Here is an 18,780-nt window from a genome sequence, read left to right on the forward strand (position 1 = left end):
CTCTGTGCCCTGTCCTGTACCAGACGCTTCACTGTGCTATATTATGTCACTGATAAATTATTGTAAGATGTCCTTTATTAGCTCCTCTTACCCATGAGGAACTTGCCTATGAGAGGTGGAATGACCTTTCCAAGGCCAGGCAGCCAGGATAAAGGAGAAAATCCCACTCAACCACTTCTTCCCAAACTATGCCAAACTCCCTGCTCCAAGGGAGGTGAGCCAGACTTGGATGAGAAGCAGCCTGAATGGCCCCTATGAGAGATAGAGCACTCCCCATGAGGGCCCAGGAGGGGCCATGGTTCCCTCTAGAGATATGCCTGGAACCTGAAAGCTAGCGCTTACCAATACCATTGAGGTATCAGGGCCCATTCGTTCACTGATTCTACAAACTGAGCTGAGTGTCTACCATTCATTCAAGATGCCTCATTCATATACTCACGAGGTTCACTTGGGAAACTCTGCCAGGGGTGGGCAATAAAGGCACTGACGCATACCCCCCAGTCAGGCCTCCAGGAGTGGAGGCAAACCTCCATCGAAGGTTTTGAAGACCAACTGAACCCCAGCCCATGGAGACAAATGAGGAACTCCTGAGATGCTTCTGGCTCCAACATACCACCTGGAAACACAGTGATAGCTGAGAACCACACTTAGACTGACAGAGGATGAGATGGTTGGATGGCATCATCGACCCAATGGACATGAGTTTGAGCAAACTCAGGGAGATGGTGAAGAACAGGGAAGTCTGGCGTGCTGCAGTCCATGGGGTCCCAAAGAGTCGGACATGACTTAGCAACTGCACAACAACACATGTATTAAACTATACTTTATTAGTTGTTTTGTCTTCCCAGGCCTGGGTCAGGAACCAGGCAACGTCTCCCAAGCTGCCATCCATTCTCTCTGCCCGTCCATCCAGAGAGAATCCTACAGCTCACAGCCATCCACCCAGTCACTGAGGTCTTTGCCCTGGCAGTGATGCCTCCATGCCTCCCTGAGGGTGGAAGATGGGGAAGAGGAGAGAGCAAGTCAGCTGCAGTCTTCAGTCTTTGCCCAGGGAAGAACGGGAAGGAGGTGTGGGCACTAAACCAGAAGTGAGGTGAGGAAAGGGGCCAGGCAAGGGGAAGAGAGACAAGCCAGCATGTTAACTAGCCAAGAAGCCCCTAGGGAAAAAAAGATTTTTTTTTTTTTTTAAAGGAAGAGAATGACCCGTAACAAGTTATCTGTCTAGCTTGATATTTTATTGATGGAGATACAGAATAATTTGCTCGAGTTCACCCAGGAGTCAGTGGCAAAGGCCTGGGGTCCTGAGGTCCAGAGCCTCAGTCCAATTCTCTCTTCCTACACCATGCTGCTTCTGCAGACAGTGCCACCGTACAGGTGTGCGGCCCTTTATGGTTTACACAGCACTGTCACACCCATCACGCATTAATCTGCCATCCCCCCAGCAGCCCTGTAAGTTAGATTGAGCTGATACTGTGTTCCTTATATTCCAAATGAAAAACTGAAACTAAGATGGAAATTGTTTGCCCATGGCCCACAGCTTGTAAACGATGGAAATGCACCCACATGCCATTCTCCCTGGCTACCAATCTGGGTCTTATTCTCCCTCGCTACCAATGTGGATCTCTTCATTGATGGTAACTATAGTTTATAGGCTCTTTTAGGACCATTACCTTGTTCCAGTGTCACACAAGCATCTTGAGGATGATAAGCAAGATCCTGGGGTCCTGGGGGTCCTACATTCCCAGGGGTTCCAAGTTTGGATAACTAGTGTCCTCTAGAATGTCAGTGTCAAAAAGCCCAATGGCAAAGAGTGCCCTTAAAGGACCTCAGTAGATCTATTAAGTGAGAGGGGTTGACTGGCTTGTTCATCTCTTCCATTAGACTGAGATCCGTAAGGGCCGAGAATTGGGTCTCCACCACCTCTGAAGCCTAGCACCCAGCACAGAGCCTGGCACAGATAAGTTCTCAGGTGCCTGTGTGGAGGGAACAGACAGCACCTTTCTTTCTGCGACCACTGCCCTCTGGGGACACCTCTCAGAGACTTACTCCCAGCATACAAGAGAGTTGTTCTTTGACTTAGCCCTATGGAATCTGTTTCTCCCATCCCAGAGTGGTACCTCCAAGTCCTCGGATTCCTGCCTTAGCCTGCATTCACCCTTCCTGATTTTACAGATGTGCACCCTCTCCTGCTGAGCCTGCCTCACTCCAGATTCAGTTCTCAGGGTGCAAATCAACATGTCTCCAAAGCTGTGGTCAACCTCAAGGCCCACCTTAGACTTTCTCTATGTCTGCAGTCCTTTTCAGCTCTTCCTTTCCCTCACTGGCCACATATCACCTGTCCCTGTTTCTCCTCCGCAGCCCCTCACCCCCATCCCTCTCCTGCCCATCGCCCATACAACTGGGCACGTCCACACCTTCCATCTCTCACTGGACTCCTGCCAAGGCTTCCCCACTAGTCCCCCCTGCCTGTAGCCCACCCCCCTTCCTTCTACTTTTGCGCTGACATTTGATGCCTTCCCGATGACCTCACCAGCTTTGTCACTTTCGCATCCGCCATGGGTTCTTGTGCTCCAACCACCTAGGGGAATTCTACCTGCCCCACATTCTGTCCCCTGCTGGTCTCCCATCTAGATATGGGAAGAAAGGGAGGTAGGAGGCTCTACAGAGTGAAGCTCCCATCAGAAGAGGCTGGGAAGCTGTAGGGCTGCTGCTCCAGGGGCTCCAAAGATCTAGTTTGATGCCCCAGCAGATGTTCATCCAACTCTCTTGCCCCTGACGATGGCTCCCAAAGGCCATCTTGCGGAAAGGAGGTGAGCAAGGAAGACTGACAGTGGGGTCTCCAGAGAACTCATCATGCTTCAAGCAGGGAACTTTTTTGATCTGTTGTACTAGACAAAGATGTCACAGTTAAGAAACAAAGTTACTAGACCCTGGTCCAACCTAGGAAGATCTTGGAAGAGCCAGGCTTGACTCTGTGACCTCCAGTGACTTGTTTATTCCCTAAAACTCAATGTACTGTCTTCAAATACATTGGTGGTGGTGAGCAGATTAGAGTGTGAGGCCATGAAATGATGCCTGGTTTAAGATGGAAAGTAGTGTGAAAGCAGAAGTCGCTCAGTCGTGTCTGACTCTTTGCGACCCCCGTGGACTATACAGTCCATGGAATTCTCCAGGCCAGAATACTGGAGTGGGTAGCCTTTGCCTTCTCCAGGAGATCTTCCCAACCCAGGTTAGCTCCCTGCTGTGGTCCTAGTTGGAGCAGGGGGCTCCAACCCACATTACTTACCAGCTGCCCAGACCCTGGGGTTCTTGAGTTATCTTCATGGCACAGATAACAGTATCCTTGAGGTTGGGATTCAATAAGTCTGGGGTGGGAGGCAGAGAAACATGATGAAGGACCAGGAGGTGGAGTTGGACATCCAGAGTCTGTCTGTCTGTCATTCTCACTCACACACACACACACACCCTCCTCCATCCTAGCTCCATCCCTGTCCCTCAAGCCCTCTGGAAGCACAGGTCTTACTCCATCACTTTCCCCATCAGAAGCCATCCCCCATTTCTTCCCACAGCTCTCCGGACAGTGTCCCACCTGGGATCCTAAATCAGATTCATGGAGGGCCACTCTCATCACCTGCCCCACCCCACGATCCTTGGTAGACCCGGCAGGCAGCAGGGGTTCCCACTCAGACAAAAAAGCAAGAGGAGCAAATAAGGCCAGAGAGGAGGCCCCAGCCAGCCCCGGGCCCAGGCCCCGCCTACCGGAGCAGTACATCTGGCACAAGTTTGGGACATTAGGGTTGAGGTTTTTGCACCACTTTCGGCTGTTGATCTGGAAGATGCCGCTGTTGGTACTGCCATCGGCTTCATGGTCCACGGCACCTGTGTTGAAGCCGCTTGCGAAGTAAGCAAGACAGATCCCTGCATAGGGTGAAGACACAGGCCTGCGGGTGGGATGACAAAGGCCACCCCAGACCAGAGAGCTCACGGGGTAGACCCTGTGCATCAGCTCCTGCAAGCCTCAACTCCTGTTTCCAGGAGATCAGGGCTGACACCCTCTCACCTCCTTGACAAAGGAATCCACTGAAGCTCAGAGGGGCAAAGTGACTTACTCAAGGTTATACACAGCTACCAAACAGCAGGAGTCCACGGGTCTCCTGACCTCCTTCCTGCCACGTTCTCTCGGTCTCATCGTCCGCACATAGCAAGACCCAAGAAATGCTTGGGGAATGAATGAACAAGAGCTCACTCTTGAGAGACACGACTGGGAAGGCACAGGTGGGACCGAGAGAAAGGGCTGGAACTAGAGAAGAAATGAGTCCAGGGGTGGTTGTACTTGTTAGTGTCTCGAAACTTCCACCAGCTTGAAAAGCTTGGTCTTCCTTAGCTTTGCTCAGCGTGCCCCTGACTTCACTGGCAGTGTCTGATCCTAGTGGCCATGATTCCATTAAAGATAGGAAACCCTTCTTTCCCTGTGGCACCCAACTTACCAGCAGGAAAGGACATAAGGGAGCAATTCTGCTTGGTCACCTGTCGCCTACCCTTCCAGGTTCCTATGCAATACTGACTCAGCGGACAGGAACTTGGGCAAACTCTGGGAGATGGTGAGGGACAGGGAAGCCTGGCGTGCTGCAGTCCATTGGGGTCGCAAAGAGTCAGACTTGACTGGGCGACTCCACAACAACAACAGCCCGTCGCCTGCCTGCTGGGTATTTACCCCAGTCCTGGGAGTTCTCCACCTGTCAGCGCATAGGATCCTGATTTGAAAAAGGAGAACAGAGGCTCCCAAGGCCACAGCCCTTGAGTGAGGAGGAGGGAGGGGGAGCAGGAGGGAGAGATCGAGGTCCTTACAGTCAGCCAAGCTGTAGCCCCGGTATCCCTCCAAGCCAAAATCCTGAAGCACCCTGGCCAGCTCGCAGCGGCTGTAGACCCTGGCCTGGCCGGAGGAGAGCAGGCTGCTGAGGACAGAAGCCAAGGCCAGCAGCACGATCCCGGGCGGGCGGGGCCACCTTCTGGGAGCCCAGCTCCCGGCTTCCATGCGGGCGGGGGGGCACAGAGCCCCCGCCACACTAGCTCAGAGCTAGGCTTTGAGATGGCAGGCCGCTCACAGAAGGCTACCCCTGGAAGAAGAAGGGAAACAGAGCCTGAGTAGATGGGAAAGTGGGGAGGGGGGCTCCCTCACAAGGGGGCAGCCAGCCTGCCACCTTGCCGCCCTGGTGGAGCATCAGCCACACCCCGAAGAGCCCAAGAGGGTTCCCCAAGGTCAGCCCCTTTCCCCTTCAGTTATGCTTTTTTTTCCCTTTATTTTTAATTCGAGGATAATTGTTTCAATATTGTGTTGGCCTCTGCCTCGTGTGCCTGCAGCTAAGTCGCTTCAGTCATGTCCATGCAACCCTAAAGGACTGTAGCCCACCAGGCCCCTCTGTCCATGGGATTCTCCAGGCAAGAATACTAGAGTGGGTTGCCATTTCCTTCTCCAGGGGATCTTCCTGACCCAGGGATCGAACCTGCGTCTCTTGTGTCTCCTGCAGCGGCAGTAGGTGGGTTCTTTACCACTAGCGCCACCTGGGAAGCCCGGCTTCTGCCAGACAACAACGTGAATCGGTCATAAATATACATACGTCTCCTCCCTCTTGAACCTCCCCCCACCTCACACCCCATCCCACCCGCATAGGTCATCCCACAGCACCACTTGCTACACAGCAGGGTCCCACTAGCTGTCTATGTTATTCAATACACATGTTAATGTAAATGTTTCAGTGTTAGTCTCTCAATTCGTCCCACCCTCTCCTTCCCCCGCTGTGTCCAAAGTCTGTTCTCTCTGTCTGCATGTCTATTCCTGCCCTGCAAATAGGTTCATCGGTTCCATTTTTCTATAATAAATTCCATATATATGCCTTATTATACAATGCTTGTTTTTCTCTTTCTGACTTACTGCACTCCGTGTGATAGACTCTAGGTCCATCCACATCAATACAAATGACCCAGTTTCATTCCTTTTTATGGCTGAGTAACATTCCATTGTATGTATATATCACAACTTCTTTATCCGCTCATCTGTCGATGGACATCTAGGTTGCTTCCATGTTCTAGCTATTGTAAACAGTGCTGCAACGAACATCAGGGTACATGTGTCTTTTTAAATTATAGTTTTATCAGGGTATATAGCCAGAAGTGGGATTGCTGGGTCATTCCAATCCTGCTTCGTACCCTCCTGCCCCAGCAGCTGAGAGAAGAGGAGGGAAACCAGGGAGAACACAAACGTATTCTGAGCTCCATACTACATGTCAGGCATGGGCCTTCCCTGGCAGTCCAGTGGTTAAGACTCTGCAACACAGAGGGAGCAGGTTTGATCCCTGGCCGGGAAACTAAGATCCTACATGCCATGTGTCACAGCCAAAAAAAAAAAAAAAAATGCCAGGCATCACTGAGTCCTAAAGCCCAAGATTTCACAACTCAGAAGGGACAAAGTTCGCAGATCTTAGTTCCCGGACCAGGGATGGAAGTCAGAATCACCGCAGTGAAAACTCAGAGTCCTAATCACTGGACTGCCAGGGAACTCCCAGAAGGGACAGAGTTTGGACTGAAACCAAAGTTTACATGACTCCAAAGCCCCACCAGGATTTGGCCATAAGCAGATATTCCCAGGTGGCGCTGGTGGTGAAGAATCGGCCTGCCAATGCAGGAAACACAAGAGACTCAGGTCCTATCCCCGGATAAGGAAGCTCTCCTGGAGAAGGAAATGGCAACCCGCTCCAATATTCTTACTGGGAAAATTCCTTGGGCAGAGGAGCCTGGTGGACCACAGTCCAAGGGGCTGCAAAGAGTCAGACATAATGGAGCAACTGAAGACACACACAGAGAGATGTTCCCAGAGGGGACGGCTGATTAGCAGCATCAGTGCATATCGATCCTGCAGCCCCACGGCCATGAAGCTCTCTTCAGTGAGCCTCCCCCTCCTGGCCTGAACTGAGGACAGGTTTTCCCCTAGAGCACTGCCAGCCTGCAGCCTCTCAAGTGGAGGCTGCTCTCTCCCACACACAGACCCTCTCCCAGGCCAGGCAGTGCTGAAAACTCTCCTCCATGCCCACCACCCCTTCTAAACCATCTCCTTGCTAAAGCTCTGCCTCCCTCAAAGCTCGTCTCACCCCATTCGGTTTGCCCTCCACGCCTCTCATCAGTGGCTCTGCGGATCAGCCCCCAATATCACAAAGGCCATTTGCACCTGGTTACCATCTTGACCTCCACTCTGTCTCAGCGACCGGCTCCCACAGCCTCGTCATCCCTGCATCCCGTCATCATTCCACATCCCCCCAACCTCTGCAGCCTTCTAGTCCAGTTCTATCTCTCCCTGACCACCTCTGACATACCTGTCTCTCACGACCTCCACACCGCCCCCGCCAACTGGCCCTCCACCTTCATAAACTCCAGAAATGAAACCCAGCCACAGGAGTGGGTGTCCCTGAAAACGGGTGGCCCCAAGCCCAAGGGTGACGAAACAAGGGTGTGCTTTGCAGCAAGCCTTGTCTCAGCAGGAAGCCCACCTCTTTGCTTTACGTTTCTGATGTGAACACTTTTCTAGCTGCATTTCCTTCCTCTATAAAATTAGGAAATTAATAACACTTGCCTCATCCGACGGTTGAAAGAATGAATAAGAAAAGAAAGACACAGAGAGAACTGGGCTCTTTGCACTAGAGCTCAGCTGGTTGTTCTTTCTATTACAAAGCGATGCTGGCACAGGTACTGATGCTCGTCTCGGTCAGCTTTCTCTCTACCGTTTTGCTCAAAGGGTACTCAGGACCTTCGTTACCGTCCTCGAGTTCCCCTCCCTTGCCTGTCCCACCTCACCTCCTGCCTCACTGAGAAAAACAAGGTGATCCCCTGTGAGATGTCCTCCTTCCTTCTGCCTTCACCCCACCCCACTCACAAAGGCATCCACAGCCTCAGCCGTCCTCACAGAGAAGGTGCCTCTACGCCGATCTGGACCCATCTTTCCTCCAAGCTCTGCGTTTCATCCTTCCCCATCTCTCAGACTTGTTCCACCAGCCACTCCTCCTCTCTCAGCATCACCAGCATCTCCTCTCCATCGGCTCCTCCTTCCTCTGCAGGTACGGACGTGCTTAGGTCTTTAGCTCCTAAAATACCTTCCCTGGGCTCTCTCTCTACTGACCTGTCCCTCTTCCTCTCTTCTCATTTAAACATCTACATGAAAATCTATGATTTTCTCGCCTCCTATTTTTCAACCCAGAGACACTTGGCATCACCATCGCGACCTCTCGCCTGACACTGTTCTGCCCAGGAGTGCAGTGGACCCTCGTGGCCTCCTGTCTCGCAGGAGCTCTCAGCAGCCTTGCCTCCTGCTGCCCGCTCCACCTGGTTCAAACTCTTACCTCTCCCTCTCTCTGCTACCACGATGCTTCCCTCGGACTCCCCTTGTGCAACACACTTCTGCCCAGGTCTTAAATGCTGATACACTTCCTAGGCATTTCTGCCTTGAGCTGTCCTCGCTCCCACTTCAGGAAACACTCTTGTGAATTCCCTGGTGGTCCAGTGGTTACGACTCTGTGCTTCCACTACAGGGGGCACGGGTTCAATTCCTGGTCCAGGAACTAAGATCCCACGTGCCACAGGAGGCCCGGCAAAGACAAAACAAAGGAAACCTTGGCAGGCTGCAGGATGCCTGAGCATGCCTGTCCCTACTGCCCCCTGCAGGATGATGGCTCCTATTACATCTTCCCCAGAGCGGCCAACCTCACAGCTAACTGCCTCCTGACTGTCTCCATGTGGGTAACACCGGCACCTCCAGCTGAGCACATCCAAAGTACAGCCCATGGTCCCACTGTTTTAGAGCTCTTTTCTATGTCTTCTCTTCTTGGTTTAAAACATTCTTGGCTTTAAACTCATCATGTTGCATGGTTTAAACCTATGGTTATCCAAACTAGCTATATAAATGTCATTCTTCACTCCTTCTCTCCATCACAACATCTTTCACTCATCCGCAACCCATCAATCCCGAAGTGCTGGTGAGGCCACCTTCCCTCCAAGAGCAACGTCTTTCCCTTAGTTCAGACCACCCTCCTGGTGTGCTGATGGTCTCCTTGCATCTAGTCCTGACTCTTCTCCCAAACTATTCTACACACATTCACCAGACTGAAGGTTTTAAACAAAAAGCCTGGCCAGGGGACATCCTTAGATGGTGTCCTTCATCACTGATCCCAAGTGTGGTCCACAACGACCCTGGTGACCCAGGCTTGCTGACCTCTCCCCACGATACTTTAAGCTCCAGTCATGCCATGTCAGGGCTTCCCAGGTGGCTCAGTGTTAAAGAATCTGCCTGCCAAGCAGGAGATGTGGGTTTGAACCCTGGGTCTGGAAGATCCCCTGGAGAAGGAAATGACAACTCACTCCAATATTCTTGCCTGGGAAATCCCATGGACAGAGGAGCCTGGTGGGCTACAGTCCATGAGCTCGCCAAAGAGTCAGACACGACTTAACGACTAAATGACGGCAATAATGCCATGTCATTTGCTCATGATGAACCTGCCATCTGAATGAGAACCCTTTTCCTTTACTTGCATCACTCTTACTCATTTCAAAGGTCACATCAGAAGTGAGTTCCCCAGTGAGATGTCCCCAGGAAGCGCCCGGCCCCCCTCAAGACCCCCAAAGCGCCGTGTTTCTGCACACTAGACTGTAAAAGACATCAGCCTTCCCCCACTACAAGGTGAGCCTCCAGAGAACAATGGCGTTCTTATTTCTCTTCTTATCCTGAGAGTCAAGCAGAGTTGCCGGCCTGGAGTGGCTGATCAAATGGGCCCTTCTCAAGACTGAAGTATACGGAAGTCATGTGCTCAGCGCATGAGCCCACTCATCAAAGTGTCGGGGGTGAGAGGGAGGCAGACACCCTTCTGAGTTCTTAAAGTGTGACCGACACTGTGCTGGCCCTTTTCTGGCTGTTTTCTGACTTAATCTCATCTAATCCTCACAACAATTTGAGGGGCGGGGAGGATTACTATCCCCAATTATAGATGAAGGAACAAAACCCACTGTTATACAGAGACTGTTTCTGCTTTTTCAGTAGCAAGAGTTATTTCAAAGTAACTTCTTCCTGAGCCTTCCCCAGCAGGTCTAGAGGTGGAAGGAGTCAGGTCTGGTGATTCAAAGACCAGAGACCTGCCAGCGTGGTCTCCCCTCTCTCTCTCTCCCTCTCTCTCTCTCTCAGCTCAGCGCCCCCATCCTCACCAGCCCAGTATCCCCTCACCATCTCTGACCACCACCTTCATTTTCCCAAGCCCCTCTCTGGTCAGACCAGCCCAGGGCCCTGGTTAACAGCTGCAGGAGGAGGGGGAAGGCGGCTCACTGACCGTGTCGTCCTCACCAGAGCTGCGCAGCAGTGACCGTAGCAGTAACAGCGGTGGCCCGACACCCGGCTTCAGCCCAGAACACGCCCCATGATACTGATGGGCCCCCCAGCACCCGGCTGGGAGAGAATGATGGGAAACTGACGCGGGGCCTTCTGGAACTCCCCAGTTCTGTGAGCTCATCTTCTAGAACCATCTTCACCCACTGAGCTTTGATAGCACCCCCACTCAAACCCCTCAGTTTCAGGGCCTGGAGACCTGTTCAGAGTATCTAAGCTCACCTCCTCTTGCCTGCTTCTGCCCCTACACACGACACTTTGAAGGATGGCTCCTCTCCTCCCAACAGGCCCTTCTGGGGGTTACCCAGCAATGCTGATGCTGGCGGGTGCCCACCGTCTCCCCGGGCAGCTGACCTCACCATTCCACTCTTCCGTTCTGCTCCCGTTCTCCTCCACCCCGTTCTCCATCTGTGTGATGATAGTGGACAAGCCCAGGACAAAGGTGATGCTGCCGATGCTAAAGCTTGCGGGGCAGAGAAATGAAATGGAAGGGCATGTGACAACCACATCCACGCCCCACAGGGGCCCCTGCTTCAAAGCCTTAAGGGCATGGACTTGGCAGTCAGGCTGATCTGAGAATGAAGACAGGCGCCAGTGACTACCAGCTGGGTGTCCCAGTAAAAGGGACTTAACCTCTCTGTTTCCTTAATTCTCAAGGGGGAATAGCAAGACAGGAAATACCTTGAAAGGTGCGCGAGACACAGGATCCGTTACTACTAACAGCCAAAAACATGCCAGGCTGCTCCTGTCCGTCCTGTGTGCCTCCCCCCTAGCCACAGATGGACCAGATTAGAATCGAGGGGTTGACCTGTGGTTGCATCAGGATCTCCTTTTTTATTTTCTAATTTTATTGTGGTAGAAACCCTTATCGTGAGATCTACCCTCACCAAAATTTTAAATGTCTAGTACGGTGTTGTTGATCGTAGGCACAGTGTTGTACAGAAGAACTTCAGAACTTCTTCATCTCATTTAACTAAAACTTTATGGCCATAGATCAGTGACTCCCCATGCCCTTCTCTCCCAGCCCCCGGCAACCACAGTTCCACTCTTCGACTCTATGAACTTGACTCTTTTAAACACCTCCTATAAGTGGGGTCATATAGTATTGGTCTTTCTGTGACCAGCTTGTTTCACTGAGCATAATGTCCTGAAGGCTCATCCACGTGGTCATATGCTACAGGATTGCCTTCCTTTTTAAGGCTGAATAGTTATACCCTTGGATGTATATATCACATTTTAAATATCTATTCATGTGATGGACATTTTGCTTGTTTCCACATCATGGCACTTGTGAATAATGCTGCAATGAGCATAGGAGTGCTAACATCTCTTTGAGATCCTGATTTCCATTCTTTTGGATAAATATCCAGAAGTGGCATGGCCGGATCATACAGTAGTTCTATTTTTTAGTGTTTTGAGGACACTGTTTTCCATAGCAGCTTCACCATTTTGCATTCCTACCAACAATACACAAGGGTTCCAATTTCTCCATATGTTTGCCAAAACTTATCTTTCACTTTTTTTTTATAATAATTATCCTGACAGGTGTGATCGTGGTTTTGACTTGCATTTCTCTAATAATTAGAGGTGTGGAACATTTTTTCATATGCCTGTTGACCATCTGCATGTCTTCTTTGAAGAAATACCTCTTCAGCATCAGGATTTCTTCAGAGCTTCCCTGATGATGCCAATATACCACCAAGGCTTGGCCTCTGTCCAGGTGAAAGTTCCCTGGACTTGAGCTAGAAAACCTGAGCTCAGTGTCTTGGTCTGCCCCTGACTGGCTATTTATTCTTGTTGGGTTAACCTCCATTTCCTCACCTATCACATGGAGTCATTCCCCTGCCCCACCCCCTGGAACCATGATACGTAATCTCCCCAAGCATCATTTCTCTCCTCTGTAAAATGAGAATAATCCTCCTTCACTGTCACGATCACCAGTTGGATCAGTACATCTTAGCTATTGCTTTTATTGTCTGGCCCTGGGTGGTGATTCTGTTTGGTTGAGTTTTGGGTTTGTTTTTTTTTTTTACTGTATCAGCCTGCTTTTATTATTTTATCACTTCTTTTTATTGAGTCATCTTTCAGCTTATTATTATATTACTGTATGCTTTGTTATTTCCCACTTGACTTTTATTTTTAAATGGAGAAGAAGAAACAGCAGCTCAAAAAAAAAGGTTATGAGGGCAGACAAGGCCCTTGTTGACATTTGGTGGGTCTTTATTTCTCTGCTGAGCTCAACACAAGTCTTTCCGGTTTCCCCAAAGCAAGCTCAGATTCTTGACCCCATCCCAGCAGAGATTCCCCCACTGGCTGCCTTCAGGTTTAAGTTATCCTAAAGCATCTTTTGGGCTTCCCAGGCGGCTCAATGGTAAAGAAGCCACCTGCCAATGCATTAGATGTAGGTTCCATCCCTGGATTGGGAGGATACCCTGGAAAAGGAAATGGCAACACATGCCAGTACTCTTTCTGGAAAATCCCATGGACAGAGGAGCCTGACGGGCTACGGTCCACAGGATCACAAAAGAATCAGACAGGACTTAGCAAGTAAACAACAACAACAAAAGCACCTCTTACTTTCCTGGTTCTCAGTCCTTTTCATATGCCTGTTTAGCTGCACTAAAAAAAAAAAAAAAAACACACTTGGACCCCACCCTAGGCCAACTACATCCAAATCTCTAGGGGTAAGACCTAGCATTAGTATTTTTTAACCCTTCCAGGAGATTCTGAAGTGCTACCAGTGGTGGGAACCACTTTTCTAGTCAAACTTTAGTTCCCTAAATGTGTGCCGATATTGTGCAACCTTGTCTTGCATGATATTATATATGTTATTCTCTGTATCAAACACACCCATTCTATTCCAGCCAACTTGCTAGCTGCTGGTCCTCCTTAAAGCATCGCTGGAGCTTGACTTCCTCCCCTGGACTCCTTGCTGAGTCAGGAGTCCCCTACATCCTGGCACACCCAGCAATGCTAATGTGCCATCTCAGCATCTATCACACTACATCAGCATCTTCTTTTTATTATATTTATTTAGCTGTGCCAGGTCTTATTTGCGGCATGCAGGATCTTTGATCTTCATTGTGGCATGCAAACTCTCAGTTCCACCATGTGGGATCCAGTTCCCCAACCAGGGAATCAAACCTGGGTCCCCTGCATAGGGAGTACGGAGTCTTAGCCACTGGACCACCAGGGAAGTCCCTACAGCAGTATCTTCTTTCTCCATCCCTCCCAGCAAACTAGGAGATGCCCATTGTGTCTCAATCGTCTATTTCTCCATTATTGAGAGCAAGATCAAAAATACTATGGAAAGAAATGAAGAAATGAATGCAAATCATCTAGATGGTTGATTCAGAAGAACCTCAGCTCAGAGAACTCCATCAGGAGGCTGGTCTCAAAAGAGGGTGCAAAGGTTCTTTGGACAATGAAGAAATGGATCCTCCTCTGCCTACGAGTAGGGAGCCCCTGGAGCCCCTAGAAACAGACCTGCTCACTCCATTCACTCCAAACTCAGAACATTGAAAACAGAGCTAACTTCTTCTCAGCAAGTTGTGTTCCTCTTACTTTCATTATTGATCAGGGCGTGGCTGTAATTTCGAGACATTGTTATCAGGAGTTGGGAGGCATATAAAGTCATTAACCCTACACTCCACAGTCTCTCCCCGTCATGTTCTTTTACTTTTGTGTCTCCATCATTAATCTGTCTTCCTCCTTGTGATGGTTCATTTTATGTGGCAACTTGACTAGGCCATAGGGTACCCAGTTATTTGGGCAAACACTACTCCGGGTGTTTCTGTGAGGGTGTTTTTGGATGAGATTAACATTTTTTAAAACTGGAATATATTTGACATACAAGCTTGTGTAAGTTTAAGGTGTTCAATGTGTTAATTTGATTCATTTCTATATTGTGATAGCATTATCATAGCCATAATTAGAACCTCAGTCACATTACATCATTATTTCTTATTAATAGCTGGAATAATTAAGTCTCTCAGCAAGTTTGATGATTATAATATTCTGTCTATATTCACTATGTATGTGTGTGTGTGTGTGTGTGTGTGAGTTACTCAGTCATGTCTGACTCTTTGCAACTCCATGGACTGTAGCTCGCCAGGCTCCTCTATCCACTGAATTCTCCAGGCAAGAATACTGGAGTGGGTTACCACTACCCTTCTCCATATATTCACTATACTGTGTCTGAGACAAGATTAACATTTAAATCAGTGATTGAGGAAAGCAGATTGCCCTACCTAATGTAGGTGGGCCTCAACCAATCAGTAGAAGGCCAGAACAGACCAAAAAGGTGAATCCTCCCCCAAATAAGAGGGAATTCCTCTTGTCAAACTGCAATTCAAACTGAGACGTTGGCTTTTTTCCTGCCTATGGAATAGAACTGAAACATCTCTTCTTGGGTTTTAAGTCTGCCAGCCTTTGGACTGGAATGACACCCATTGATTCTCTTGGGTGTCCAGCTTACCAACTCACTCTACGGATCTTGGAACTTGCCCACTTCCATTACTGCATAAGCCTTATCCCAAATATATATATATATTTGGGATACACACACACACACACACACATATATATATAACAACTGGTCTAACCAAACTTTTTATAGTTCCCTATATGTAATGGCACCCCACTCCAGTACTCTTGCCTGGAAAATCCCATGGACGGAGGAGCCTGGTAGGCTGCAGTCCATGGGGTCGCTAAGAGTCGGACACGACTGAGCAACTTCACTTTCACTTTTCACTTTCATGCGTTGGAGAAGGAAATGGCAACCCACTCCAGTGTTCTTGCCTGGAGAATCCCAGGGACGGGGGAGCCTGGTGGGCTGCCGTCTATGGGGTCGCACAGAGTCGGACACGACTGAGGCGACTTAGCAGCAGCAGCAGCATATGTATATTTACTGGGCTTCCCAGGAGGCTCAGTGGTAAAGAATCTGCCTGCCAATGCAGGAAATGAAAGAGACTTGGGTTCAACCCCTGGGTCAGGAAGATCCCCTGGAGTAGGAAATGGCACCCCACGCCAGTATTCTTGCCTGGAGAATCCCATGGACAGAGGAGCCTGATGGGCTACAGTCCGTGGGGTCGCAAAGAGTGGGACGTGACTGAGTGACGGAACACAAATATGTGTGTTTATATACACACATACTGTGTGTTCTATTCCCTGGAGAACCCTGACTGACACACTCCTCCTGTGAAGCTGGTAGAAGATCATTTTTAACAGTCGTCAGGTTCATCAACCCACATAATTCCATTCTTCGTGGTGGTGCCACTACCGGCTGACCGGCTTCCCTCCCCTCCTGTGACAAGTGGCTTCCTCAGTCCAGGGTAGCTGGGCTGGCTGGGCTGGAACCCAGATATTTGGTCCTCATGTCACAGAGTTCACTAGCTTGTGACTTTGGTGGTTTGTTAGCCTTACTGAACCTCAATATCCTCACCTGTAAAGTGAAAAAGAAGAGCCATACAGCGGATCATTGAAAGGATTAATGGGATAACAGGCAAAGCATTCTACACAGAATCTGGCACCAAGCAGACACCCAATAAAGGTAGTTTTCAGTTATTGTTATCTGAGGGGGTGGAGACGAAACCAACTAAACACCCTTTAAAGAGCTGCACTTGAATTGTTAGAAAAGGCTCTGAGTAGAAGGGCCTGAAGGATATTACAAAGGGAAAGTGGGAGCTTGTCTGAATCCATCAGAGGCCTTTTCCCCATCCAAGGTTGTGTTGTGTGGGCCCTCGTGGAAATCACAAGATCTCTGGATAAGCAGGGAATTACTCTACTAGCATTCATATTCCTGCACTTCCATCCTAGGGATTTGCTCTCAAGGAAACTGACACAGACTGAAGAGAAAGGAAAAACAGGACTTCCCTGCTGGTCTAGTGGCTAAGACTCCATGCTCCCCATGCAAGGGGCCCAAGTTCCATCCCTCATGATGGATCTAGATCCCACTTGCGGCAACTAGACCCACTGCAGCCAAATAAGTAAGTTATATATATACATATAAAGCAAAGAGAAAGGGAAAACATCCCTTTGGAAAAAGAGCTTGCTCATCCCTGTCATACTCCCCTCTGCCCATCTCGATGTCCTTCAGAGGTCAAAAACGATCCCTCCCTGTCTGCTCCCACCACTCCGATTGGTGCTGCCAGCGTACCTTATCTGGGACTGCAATCATTCCCTAACTGGTCCCCCTACATCGAAGTGGTAAAACTGAATACAGCAGCCCCCATTTTTAAATCTTTCGATGGATTTCTCTGCCCCTTGCAGGACTAGCTCAGCAGCCGGGTGGTCCTCCACATGCTGTCTTCTCCCCGTCTTTCCAGCCCTTCCTCCCAACACCGCTCTCCATGCAATACCCCGCTCCGGGTTTCCACAGTGCTGCGCCACCCAGTCCTCCCCAAACTGATCTTCCAACATCTCTCCTCACTGGGCATGGAGAGGATGGACTCCATTCCATCCTTCAAAATCAGTCCAGCATTGTAACTTCCACAGAAACTGTTAATTCCAACACTCTCCACCTTCCGAACCCTCCAGTCTATTTTCTTGCCAAAGTCCCTTGAGTTTCTTTCAGTCACAGGACTCCCATGTTGCATTCTAATTTATGATTTATATGACTGTAGCCCTGTCTGTGAGTTCTTTCAGAGCAAGGAGGACATTATATTTATCTCTGCATTTCCGTGACCTATTAATGAGTGAGATGCCCAGGGGCAGTGAGTAAAGGTTAGGATTACATATTTTGAAACACACTGGTTGGTGGACTCCCCTGGTGGTCCAGTGGTTAAGACCCTGCACTCTTAGTGCAGGGGGCCCAGGTTCAATTCCTGGTCAGGGAACTAGATCCCACATGCTGCAAATAAGACCCAGTGCAACCAAATAAATACATAGAAAGAAATATTTTTTAAAAACCACACTGGCTGGGGAGGGACAGGAAAGCATTTGACTCCACAGGGAGAACTTAAGGGAGATTTTGTGGTGCTGGGACAAGTTCTGTATCTTGATTCAGGTGGTAGCTACACAAATGCACGTGTTAGAAAATGACACAGAACTGCATACACACAATGTCACAATCGCAGTGTCCTGAATGATACTAAAAGTGGGTCCCTCTGTATCTGTAGGGTTTGGGTTCCAGGACCACCTCCCCGCCCCCACCCAGGATACCAGAATCCAAGGATGCTCAAGTCCCTATAGTGAATGGCCTAGTACAATCGGCCTTCTATATCCACGGGTTTTGTATCTTCATATTTAACCAACTGCAGGTGGAAGCCCATGGATACAAGAGGCCAATTATATATTGTGTTCTGTAAGGATATTGCAAAGGGAAAGCAGGAGCTTATTTTAACCAATCAGAGGCCTTTTCCCCATCCAAGTTTGCACGGTGTTAGCCCTCATGGAAGTCACGAGATCTCTGGATAAGCAGAGAATTACTATACTAGCATTGAATCACTTGGATATGTAAGATGTAACCACTGGGGGAAACTGGATGAAGAGTCCCCGGATCTCTCTCTACCATCCTTGCAACTTTCTGAGAATAACTATTTGATAATCAAATGTTTTTACAAAAATATGCACAGGCAAGTTTTACTGTTCTGACTCATCTAATAAAATAATTGGAAATGAGGGGCACTCAACCCTGGACTTTTCCACAAAGTCTAATTTAAGATTATTAAAGCTGACTGGCCAGAGGGTGAATGATGAGAACATAAACATAACCCAGATGTGCTTCGATATCTGCTTTATTTAGGAACCGTAACAAATTTCTACTCAAAGGTCTTGGAATTGGTACCTAAGTGGGAAGAACTGGGAGTAGAAGAAATCAGGTCAGCACAGCTGCGGGAGCAGAATGAGGCTGTCTGTGATAAAGCACCTGAGAAAAAGAGAAAGCTCCAGAAACTCTGACAAGAGAAAGAAGAGAAATGGGTGGGAGAAAGCTGCATGTTGACCCATGACTTTGGGAAGCCATGGACCTAAAAATCGGAGGCCACATCTTTAGTAACCTCACAAGTCTGAGATGCTGAAAACTGAGGTTTCCAGTAAACCAGCACTTCAGCAGCTGAAGGCCTTCACACACCCGGGACCTCTGACATCCTGAGATTCCTAGCAAGCAGGGTGGGCTCACAACCTGGTGATGTTAAGAGCCAAGAGCCCTAGATGCCCGGGGCCCCTAATAACTGATGTCTCTGAGAACCATGAAGCTTTTCATAAACTGAAAGCCTGAATACCCCAAGGCTTCTGACAACCCAAGGCCTATAATAAACTGAGACTCTTAGCAACCCAGGTCGCCTAGCAACCTGGGGACTCTGATCATCAGAGACTCCTAGCAACCAGGGAGATTGTACAACCTGGGGCCCCAGCACACATCC

At 49.3% G+C, this 18,780-nt stretch overlaps 1 protein-coding gene and 1 non-coding gene across 3 annotated transcripts; one reads left to right on the forward strand and one right to left on the reverse strand.

Annotated features, from left to right (window-relative positions):
• Positions 1–808: 808 nt before the first annotated feature.
• On the reverse strand, positions 809–10,515 carry SPACA3 (sperm acrosome associated 3). Of its 2 annotated transcripts, none has more exons than XM_024980484.2 (5): positions 10,376–10,515; positions 4,849–5,117; positions 3,760–3,918; positions 3,287–3,365; positions 809–988 (listed from the first exon to the last, which is right to left on the reverse strand). In XM_024980484.2, exons 2-5 carry the CDS (start codon positions 5,033–5,035, stop codon positions 922–924), a joined length of 492 nt encoding a protein of 163 aa, XP_024836252.1. In that variant the 5' UTR covers positions 5,036–5,117; positions 10,376–10,515; the 3' UTR covers positions 809–921.
• Positions 10,516–17,179: 6,664 nt separating this feature from the next.
• On the forward strand, positions 17,180–17,253 carry TRNAK-CUU (transfer RNA lysine (anticodon CUU)). Its single transcript has one exon. It is a non-coding gene; the product is annotated as a tRNA-Lys (tRNA).
• Positions 17,254–18,780: the final 1,527 nt, after the last annotated feature.

This window comes from Bos taurus, chromosome 19 (genome assembly GCF_002263795.3).
Source record: "Bos taurus isolate L1 Dominette 01449 registration number 42190680 breed Hereford chromosome 19, ARS-UCD2.0, whole genome shotgun sequence".
Classification (NCBI taxonomy): domain Eukaryota; kingdom Metazoa; phylum Chordata; class Mammalia; order Artiodactyla; family Bovidae; genus Bos; species Bos taurus.

Coding starts and splice junctions, on each gene's coding strand:
- SPACA3 (XM_024980484.2), bottom strand. CDS start 5,035: ATGGAAGCCGGGAGCTGGGCTCCCAGAAGGTGGCCCCGCCCGCCCGGG. Junction 3,919..4,848: donor GGGCTACAGCTTGGCTGACT/GTAAGGACCTCG, acceptor CACCCTATGCAG/GGATCTGTCTTGCTTACTTC. Junction 3,366..3,759: donor GTGCCAGATGTACTGCTCCG/GTAGGCGGGGCC, acceptor CTCCCACCCCAG/ACTTATTGAATCCCAACCTC.